Below are 10,865 nucleotides of genomic sequence, written 5' to 3'. Positions count from 1 at the left end.
GGGTAAATAAATGCTGGGTCTGCACTGGATAGGCAGTCCAGAAACAGAACAGGCCTCAATCCTACCCTGTGTAGTAGCAGCAATACATTTAAACAATCCAATTTTAATGTTCCAGCCAAATAACTTGCCAATATATACCATACTACATAAATAAAACAATGATACAATAAAACAAAAATTAAAATGTCATACCCTGCAGCCCAGGACCAGTGCAAAACATTGTTCCCTCTGAGATGGGCCTCCTCCTCCCTGTGGCTGACCTCCTTTTTTTCTAGTTTTGTTGCTTAGTGGCGGCTGGTCCAACCGTGTCTGGGGTCATCTCACCCTTAATGCCATGCCCTGGGGAAAGGGTCCCCAAAATGGGCAAAGTGGCCCCAGAGATCCTGTATAAAGTTGCCATCACGGCAAAGCAGGAGCGGTGCTCTTTGGTCCACCTTACCCACAATGCCTCACTCTGATGAAATACAGCTAGTGGTAGGGGCGTTCAGGCAGGTGTTTGGGTGGCGGAAGCAGCAGTTGCAGCTACTGGGGGAAGGATGGCCCTGTGGGTAGTGGATGGGTTGCGCAATTTGCAATCCTGTGTGATTTACTGCCCCTGCTGAGCTACCATCTGAGCCACTCTGGCTCATGAAAGGGCCTGCCTGCAACATGACAGGAATGGAATACTGGGATACAAAAGGAGGAGGTTTACAGTGGCAAATTCACAGCAGCAATTTTATCTAGCCCTCTCTGATCTTTCTTGCTGCCAAGGCAAACAGAGCCACTTTGTAAGTTAGATAGGCATAATATCACTCAGTGGGAAAACAAACAGTGTCCGCAAAGGCACTCATACTCCCATCAGTCAGCAAGGGTTTAAAAAAATATCTAGGGTCCATGGACAGAAAGCAGATTAAAATATAAGGCACTAGATAGAAGGTCCTCCACTTGTTTTTGGTCACAATACATAGGGTGAAAACCAGTGAGTGCCCCACCACCAACAGAAGGCTTCCATCTGCAGAACAGAGAGGGAGGCGATTTCCCCTGCTCCTGTGCCCTACCAAAATCTGCTCTGGAGAGTTGGGGAGCCTGCAGAACAAATTTAGGGTGCAGGGTGGGGAAGAAGGAATAGTTCTATTATGTGAGGGATTGTCTGCTCACACAATGTGGGATGCAACCTATAAGCTCGTTCCACTGGCACTTTCTTAAAACAAACACCCATCCAGAACTGTAGTTGGCATAACTTTAAAATGTAATTCAGTAAACACATTTCTTAGTGGAGGTGACATAAAGCTAGATAAATAACTTGGTTTAAACTGTTCCTTTCTCAATAGAAGAAATCATTGTGAAAAACTGGAGGATTTAAATAAATGCAGATCTCTCATAAAGTCTATCCAGAATAACCAATCCCTTAATTGCTTTTTGTGCATGCAAAAGACAGGATTCGTCTCTGGAAAAAGGTGACTATATATCAGACTATATAATAACCCCAAATCATTTGCCAGAATTCATCTTTGACCATTTCCAAATAACACTTTTTTGGTAGGCATTCAGTTGGCAGGGAAACAATTCATTTAATATACTTCAATGGAACACAATGTATTCTTGCCTCAAAAAACCCCCAAAACACTGAAGGAGTTCCTGATGAAATGTATGGAGGAATACTATTTCCAAAGGATTTATAGTGGCACTATCAGTCCCCCAAATTTCAGCCCCATACAACTTTTGGCAATAATTTCACTACAGAATATGTTTAGAGCAGTATCAATCACACATCCTTCTTTATTATAATAAAACTTCATCAAACTCCCTGTTGTTTTTTGTGCCTTGGCTTTCTCAGCCTCTCTACGATGTTTCCAAGTTCTCAATGTAAAGCACTCCCAAATATCTAAAGAGATGAATTTGTTCTATAACATGTTGATCCAGAGTCCGTTTTATACTTCGGGCTCCTTCACACCGGGCTTTTATCTTGCGATTGAGATTGTTCCTTCATGGAAGTTTGCGGGCCCTGACCCTCCAGGGCGTCTCCTGCACTAAATGCCCCTTGTTCCATTTTTAAATAGATCACAGATAATGAGCTATCAAATTACCCTGTTGTGTTCTGCTTCATTTCCTTCTGTCAAAAGAGTTAACCAGGCAAGAAGAGGAGAGAGATCAATGCAAGATAATGGAAGGCTGGATCTACACTTACCGCCTTTTCCTGCTTCCAATGAGGTTTCACCGCCTGCCTTGCACACTACGCAGTAGCCGCCTCGAATTGGAACCTGAATTTCCCACTTCTGTGCTCCCACTTTCAATATCCTAATATCCCGGTATTTCCCCTTAATGTGCTCTGATTTTCCACCTTTGCTACCGTATCCAGTCATAGTCCCCTACCCTGCCTGTCCATATACGATGGTGTTTGTATTTCCCTCCTGTCCAGTCACAGCTCTTGATGGCCCCATGTCTTCTTCCAGCTACTGATCACATAGCTTCCTCAGCGGCCCCTGTTTCCTCAGCAACAAGCACAGGGCTGGATGTGCGTGTGCTTGTCTGATCTCGGAAGTTAAGCAGGCTCGGCCCCGGTCAGTGCTTGGATGGGAGACTGCCTGGGAATCAGGCTTTTCCTGCACTGAGCAGGGGGTTGTTGTATCCCTTCAAATGAGATTAAGTTTTACTCCCTCCTATCCCCTGCTCCGGATGTTTTTTTTTAAATTAAGGCATTTTCCTCGCCAAATCGGGGCTTCTCTGGGATGTTTTTTTTTTCTAATTGAGGCATGAACTTAGAAGCTTTGAAGTTGTGAAGCTTCACAACCCTGTTGGGAACAACCCTGACTATCATAAGTATAAGGGACCTCTATTGTAGTGCCAATGCATAGGGTTAATTTGAATTCTTCCTGTACAATGCATCCCAATGGTGCATCAGGATATCGCCCATAGTTTTTAAGCCATGCCATTCTGTTAGAACAGGCTATACATTTTTAATATATAAAACTGTGGACCTGAAAAGTACACAGTGTACTTTTTTGCAGTGTGTATAATAACATTTTCTCATATTATCTATTGTACAAATGATTTTTCTTTAGTTTTTGTGGCCATGTGCCTCTGCAGTTAAATTCCATGCTCATCTCACACAATCAGCAAGCAGAATTTTGGTTTGTAGAAAGAAGCATGTGATGTAAATCAGTTCAGAGTGAGGCCACCTGTATTAAGTTTTCCCCTAACTAGTTAATACGTATTATATTGTAACAGCAGTTCCAAAGCAAATAGCTTAATGGTACACAATGGACACATTTGACAACTATTTCTGTGGGGTTGTATCAATCTATTACCCATGTAAGAGAAGCAGCATCATTCTGTCAGCTTCTATAGAAATTGAATGGACTCACCCTTACCATTTCTCTGTACACATTATTACAAATGCATATTTGAAGTATTTGCTGGATTTCCATCAGCTTGGCAGTTCAGTTATAATACAGTAGGATACATTCTTGCTAAGTAAGAATAACTGTAGCAGCATAAAATTAGGTACGTCAGGTTAACTGTGTTATATCTGATTAATGGTTTGTAGACTGCAAACTTAAAGCGGCTTGATAGATTAGTAATCATTTCTGTTAATACACCGAAGGTTACATGCAGTTCTGCGACCCAAAGTACTAGTTCCTTTAGCTGACTATTGCCCATGAATGTAACAACTTTGTGTCAGAAGAATGTGCAATGGCCTCTCTTCCTCTGCCCAGATCGTGGCTGCTGAGATTGTTCCCATTGCCCATTAGTTGTTCTACTGACACCAGATTTGCCTGACAAGTTGAATCCATTATTAACTTCATACCAACCATAAAGCTTTTTCATGATATCCCTTGTCCTAGGCTTGGATTCTTTATTTCTGTTCTTATTCCCTTCAGAAAAGGTAGAAACAACCGTACTTGCTCCCTTAGTGTCTTTGGTGTCATTTTTTTTTACTAATGTACTATGTTCTTCTGAATGAATTACTGGAATCTCTCTTTCTCAGGTGTCACATTGTAAAGTCTGTATGGAATCATGGGTTATGAAAAAGTCTATCACATTAAGGATTTTTGTATCATTTTCTCAAATTTGGGTTTTCCAAAATCTTGGTGATGGACTTCTGTTATTCAAAGTCCTCCATCAGGCTGAGGAGCATTGCAAAGTCATCTGTCCCGCTGTAGCTCTCTCCAACCTGTGGTTTTGGATTATGACTCCCACCATGACCATTGGCCATGCAGGCTGGGGCTGAAGGGAGTTGAAGTCCAAAACATCTGGAGGGCACCAGGCTGGGGGAGGCAGCTCTGCTGACCTTCCTAACTGTGATGATTTGTCACCATAGAGTTTTAGAATGTACAAAGTGCTTCTTAGAAAGAGAGGAGCCTGCTTCAAACAGCAGCAACTGAGAAAACAATTTCATGCGATTTGGCCTTATGGTGGTATAACAACTAATGTTTGATTTTATTTTTACAATTTTTACTTTTTCTTGCACTCCTGATCAACTTTCTATTGGCATGCATATCATTCACTACTTATTATAATATCTAGAGCATTAAGAATTTGAAAATGCTTGTTTGTTTTAGCATTTTCAGAGCCATTTTGTTTCTCTCTTTTTGATCCCACCAACCTGCCACTTCACTGTTTCTTGTGGATGTCCAATTGAGGTTACGTAAGTGCCAATGTTGACTGATGTCCCTACTGTTATTGCTGATGACAAATGAAAGACCCATCCATCCTGAATTTAGTGCATGGAGGATCACCTGATTGGCTCAGTTCTGGCTAGGGATATCAGAGAAATCTGCAGCGGAACTAAATAAGTTTGGATTTTTATGAATCCAACCCATGGATTCCACAGTGGACCAGCTTTTCCCCTGTCAGGAGGATTCCACGGACTTGCAGACTGTTTTTCTAACCTCCAGAATTTTTGCACAAATTTTGTCATAGAAAAATATGCATTTTTAAAAAAACGGCTGAAAATGTGCATTTCCTCCATAGGCCAAAAGGTGAAAATCCCTAGTTCTAGCAAATATGGCTAGAAGTTGGCATATATTGACATTTTTTTCACAGCTGCCCTGCTGTGCTGGTGTGAGCTAGTACTGGTAGTGTGAACTCACCCTAATCCTATATTTTGATAGGTGCCTGTACTATATCTTGTTTCAATAAATTCTAATAGTTGGTTTTATTATTTAGTGTTTCCTCATTGCTGATCCAGTTATTTTAAATCTGTTTTTCTAGTAAGATTTCAAGCTAGTTGTTGGAATGGATTGTTTCCAAACATTTGCCTTTTTAAGATGCTCAGTCCTTGGGGGTCTTTCCTTCTTATTAGTGAAGATGAATGAGAATGTGATGGGAAGATTAAAAGAGAAAACCAAAAACAACCACCTGAAGAGATACACTTACTGAATCCAATCTTGTCAAGCAAAAATTTGAAGTAGGAAGGAGGTAGAGGAGGTGGGTGATGGAAAGAGCCTGTCAAGGGAAACCAAGACAGAGAACACTGAGACCAACTGCAGAGTTTGTTACTAGCAGAGCTGCACAGACTTTTATTGAATACAAACAATGGCAAACACAGCAGGCTCGACTGGAGGTTCCTGAGCTAAGTCCAAAAGTCTGTAGGTTTTAAGAATACTCCCAGCAGTTCCTGCCACATTTTGCATTGCATTGCATTGCATTGCATTTCATTATCTCATTTCTATGAAATAATTCTATATTAAAAAAAAAGATTTTATCACTTTGCTCTCTGCTTGATAATGAAAATGGCTTGCTTTGGCTATGCCATATTGGAAGCAGCATAGATCACATGGGAACCCATCGGGATCCTCTGTTGATGCTCATTGGCTCCTGCATGTTCTGCTTCCAACATGAAATGGGAGAAGCCATGCCACATTCTAAGAACAGAGATTCAAACATTGTTTAAAGGATGAACCAAGGGTAAACACAATCCAAAATGGAAGGAATAATAGAACAATTAAGAGAAATAACTATTTCAAAGCAACTACTGCTCTAGATGAGGCCAGATCTCAGCACTACTGCAGGTGCTGCAAAAAATGAAAATGCTAAGATAACTATCTTAGCTAAATAGAGCTAAATAGCGAGCACAGCCTTCTTCTGGACTCTTACCAAGGGAAACCCCAGCAAAACCTATTTAAAATAATTAGCACTGTACATCTGAAACACAGACTGTTCTGGAGCATAAATTAAAAATCAGGAATAAAATCAGGAGCACAAAATGCAACTTAGAAAGAAATGTATTAGTTGTTATCAAAGAAAAGTATCCAAGGAGATAAGGGCTGTGTGTGAAGCCGTAAGTATACAGGTTGTAGAAGCTGGATGAAGTGTCATTGGCTTGATAGGGTCAGATGATGCAGAATAAAGGACGACGGTATAAATTAGAGTGCCCCCATTCCAGTGACCTCAGACGTCAGCCTAGAATAGATAAAGGTGAAAATAGATGGGAGAAAGGGGGAAAAAACAAGTGCTTAAAGTTTGAGCAGTGACAGTCAACGTTTTACAACAAGTAAGCAGGAGAGACACTATTCTCAGAAGTGGCAAAATTTATTCAGGCCCAATGCTTTTTGAAAAGGAAAATTTCTTTCCACAGGAGCAATTGGCAACCAACAAAAATAAACTTCAGTTTGCTTCCTTGATGAGAGACCCAAGGAGTTTACTTTTGCCTGTTGCTAATTACCCCCAGATAAATTTTGCTTTCTGAAACATTATGGGCTTGAATAAATTCTGACCCTTCTGCAAACACTTTATTTCCTGCTTATCAATTGTATTTAGAGCCTTTCCCAGCTCAGCTCCCCTCCCCTATATGACATTCTAGTGTACACGGAAGTGTATATGTATCATCCCCCACTCCCACCTTGGTGTGATTTTGATTTTAAACTGTATAGCTGGAGAGTGGGAAGGTATACAGACCTGACTCTGTGCTAAAGACAGGCTCAGCACTGGTCCTCCTGCCCCTGTCCAGGTGTGTCAATATTTCCTCAGCCTATTCCTTCCAAGCCACAGATCAGCCACAATGACAAAGAATTAGTGACATCACACCAGGGATATTAAAATATGTTGTTGATCCTACTCTTTTATTAAGACAGAATGATAGCCTGTTTCTCTTTGCTTTAGCCCTTATCACCTTATGTGCCCTCATTCAGAAAAGTGCCTATTTTTATTTTAAAATATGCAGGAAATGCAAATGCATTCCACTTTTTAAGACCAAAACAATCAGTACTGGAAAATAATATTGCCAACTAAATTCAACATCTCTTTGAATAAGTTAAAAGAGAAGTTAATGTAGCCAGAGGAACTTGTAAGATGCCAACAGATGTTACTTCAGCTATAATAGCTACAATAATAGAATAAGGGGACCAGATTAATGTCAATGTCCTTATCCACTGTAGTCACAATAATTAGATTTTTGGATTAATTCACTTCCTGCATGGAAACTGTCATATAGACCTGGTTCACATGTAAGGACCAATCATGTGTTAATTAGACATCTAATTAGATTTTGGTCCCTTAGTGTCCATATTCTGAAGCCTATTAGCTTTGCAGTTGGTTTGGAAAACAATCCAGGAATGCCCTGTTCTTTGATTGTTCAGTGTGTCACACAAACCCAGAACTTCTGGGTTTGCACATCATGCTGAACAACTCCTGGATTGTTTTCTAAACTGGATGCAAAGCAGAAGCAGTGAGCGCATGGGTTTGCTTGCACCCGCACATCCCCAACAGCCCATGGGTTGTTGTTACATGCAAATTGGGTGATTATGTAAATGTAACATGGTGAGATGTTCATGTTGTAGCCTAATTGGCTACTTTGTTTACTGGTTATGAAAATATGGTGGGAAAGGTATGAATGGGGCCTTAATTAAGAAATCTCACCTGGCATTGATGAGGTACTGAGCAAGGCTGATGTTAGCTGGGGTTCCTGTGATGGTAATTTGACGTTCTGATGAACCTTCTGTGGCATTGGCGATTTTGATCTGTGCTCCAGACATCTGTCTAATTTCATTGATTTTGGTCCCTTGGCGTCCGATTATGCAGCCTATTAGCTAGAAAAAAGGCATGGGGTAGGGGGAATTACTTACAGTGTCCTCTGTTGTTAAAGACTGTGAGCAGTAAATGTCACAGATATTTCTCAGAGCAACAGTTTCTGTTTAATTTTATTTTATTACTCTGGAAATGTTGTAATACTCAGCGGAGTGTTATTACACTACTCTCCTGCTGAACTGTGCTCTTGCCTAGGTGATCTCACCCAGGTTTTACCTTGTGAAAACCCTCTTCTTTGCATAACTATTAAGTTACAGAGTCACCAGGCCTCTCATGTACATAAAGGCCAAGTGTGTCTTGTCATGCTGGAGACAGATGTATGGCTATTCAAATGGCTGAGGAGACTTAGGGGCCTGCATCTTGTATTTTGCTGCAACAGTTGCAGTGAGGGCTGTGAGGCAGAGAGGAGGTGAATCTCCCACTCCACAGCTGCCACCACAGATGCAGCCAGCTCCATGCCCCGTTTTCCACATGTTATAAGATGGTGGCAGTCCCTTCAATGAGGGCTGAAAGGGCTCTCTGCCCCCTCCCCTTCCATCCCACAGCCTGTATTCAAGGGGGCTCTGGGCTGGAGAGCTGGAGCTTCCTCACAGCCTTCTTCCAGTGTTCTGTCATTGTCACCAGCCTGAGACACCAGCCCTTTCTCTCCTCCCGTATGTGCTCAGAATGCAGGAGGGTCTTCCACTTTGAGCTGGGTACCAGGGGAGGGAGAGGGACAGGAAGCCCTGTGATTTGCCAGGTTAGTGCATGGATTAGTGGGCCATAGTCCCCCTTCTTTTCTTCCCTTAGGTGCGTGGTATGGAGCAGAACTGGACAAGTGGCCATAAGTAGGGATGAGCAGGTAATTGATTCATCATGCCCAGTCACTCATTAGCTTCTCCCATGAAACTACAGTCAAGAGGGGGACTTCAACAGAGTTGCAGAGCTTTATTTTTCCATGGAGAGTGTTCTGTTTCTTAAGTTCATTAGTAGACATGAACGGATGCCAAGTGCAAATACAACATTAGGAAAGCTTGGCAGTTTCAAAGTTGTAATTAATGTTTTTCCAGTGATTATCCTTAGCAAGTACATGAGAGGATGCATATAAGTCACTGAAATACATATGTGTCTGAGTGAAATGGAATGAATAAATAGTGCCAATGGAACTGAAGGTGTTGAAATAGATGAGTGGTTGTCAGAATATCATGCACATTTCTTTGGGTTGCTAACATTAATTAATGTGTCAAATTAAAATTAATCAGTGACAGCCAGTGTGGTGTCATGGTTAGAGTATTGCACTGGGACTTGGGAAATCCAGGTTCTAGTCCCCACTTGGCCATGAAGCTCACAGGGTGACTGTAGGCCATTTACTGATGCTTGGCCTAACCTACCTCACAGGGTTGTTGTGAGAATAAAATGGAGAGGAGGAGGACCATGTAAGCCATCTTGGGTTCCTTGCAAGAGGAAAAAAGGTGGGATATAAATGTAATAATAAACAGTTTTCAGTCCCTTGGGGGGGCTGTCTTCTGAAATTTAAATAATATAGGGGAAGTACATGCTATTGTTTTTAATTTTTTACAAGTATTCCAATAAATAATTCTATATAATATAGCATTTAAATCCCATTAAGTGTGTTTTAATTTTATCGCTCAAATCTTTCATGACAAATACTTGTGGTATATTGGGACAAAAAATTAACAGGGGTTACTTTTTTTTTTTTTTAGATTTGTTTATGAAATACAAGTAAAATAAACATGCTAAATTAGATCTCTCTAGGGCAGAGGTGGGCAATTTAAGGCCCTCCAGATGTTTTGGCCTACACCTTCTGGAAGGCCACAAGTTGCCCACACCCGCTCGAGGGCATCAGAACATTTTCCAATGCAAACTGGAAAATTTCCTATGTAAATTACCCCATGCAAATTGGAAAAAAAATGAGAAACTTTTCCAATTCAAAGCTTTCCAGAAAAACCACATCAATGGTCTTCAATAAAATAAATACTTGCCAGTTAACTACAGTGAACATACAAATGTCCCATGTAATTCATTAATGAGTGTGTGAAGTGTGAAAAACAAGCAGAGAAGAGGAAGGTGGGAACCAAAACACCAAGGCAAAATCTTATGAATAGCCAAACAAACTAAAGCAAAATACTCTGCCAAACCAATATCCCTTTTGAACAAAATGAGCCTACTTCAAAGCTTCAGAAGATAGGTAGGCCTAAATAGGGGTTGGACTCGATGGCCTTGTAGGCCCCTTCCAACCCTACGATTCTATGAAACCATAGGGGTGTTAATTAAAATATTATGATGATAAATAGGATTTTTAGCCATCAGAAATAATTTAAGAAATATATACTAACTGTCCCTAGTTTAGTTGACTGACATATCCTTAGTTCACAACTGAGGATAGCTTTCATTCAATTTTATCATGGGGTGGATTAGATAACTGTTTATTCCCTCTGAGTTATGAGGATAAAACAGGGGACTAACTGGAGGTCTTTGGAGAAAGGGAGGCATTTTAAAAAAATGAAATAAATGTAAATAACAGGTTTGCATCCTGGAGGTACTGTGCCAGCTATTGGCATCAGATTTATTCACACACACACAAAAATACCTAAGACAGGGGTGAGGATGGGGTGGGGTCTAGGAGCAATTTTGGCCCCCTCCTCCTCCCAGGAGCCACACTCCTGCTGCTGGCATCTCATGGAATTCCTCAGGTTGGTGGCAGCAAAAAAGAGAGGAAAAAATTCCCTCCAAAATCATACATTTATAAATATGAAGTAGGGATGTACGAAACACCTACCTGGCTCCACGCCGAGCAATCCGCAGAGGGGGGGAGGTGCTCCATCCCTTCCCCCAGAATCCTTGACGGGGGGGGAGGT

The 10,865-nt window shown here is 41.2% G+C and overlaps 1 protein-coding gene across 2 annotated transcripts in view; it reads right to left on the bottom strand.

Moving 5' to 3' along the window:
- Positions 1 to 5,467: 5,467 nt before the first annotated feature.
- Positions 5,468 to 10,865, bottom strand: part of PCBP3 (poly(rC) binding protein 3) — a 111,845-nt gene continuing 106,447 nt past the window's right edge. For both annotated transcript variants that reach the window (XM_084820339.1, XM_084820330.1), the window contains 2 exons: positions 7,840 to 8,009; positions 5,468 to 6,384 (listed from right to left, as the gene is read on the bottom strand). In XM_084820339.1, the coding sequence (XP_084676465.1) occupies positions 6,348 to 6,384; positions 7,840 to 8,009 (207 nt within the window). In that variant the 3' untranslated portion in view covers positions 5,468 to 6,347. The remainder of the gene's footprint in view (positions 6,385 to 7,839; positions 8,010 to 10,865) is intronic.

This window comes from Heloderma suspectum, chromosome 1 (genome assembly GCF_057233095.1).
Source record: "Heloderma suspectum isolate Gila_16-S chromosome 1, 16-S_ref, whole genome shotgun sequence".
NCBI classification, from domain to species: domain Eukaryota; kingdom Metazoa; phylum Chordata; class Lepidosauria; order Squamata; family Helodermatidae; genus Heloderma; species Heloderma suspectum.
Note: the sequence above shows the minus strand (reverse complement) of the source record. Positions and strands in the feature narration are given on the sequence as shown.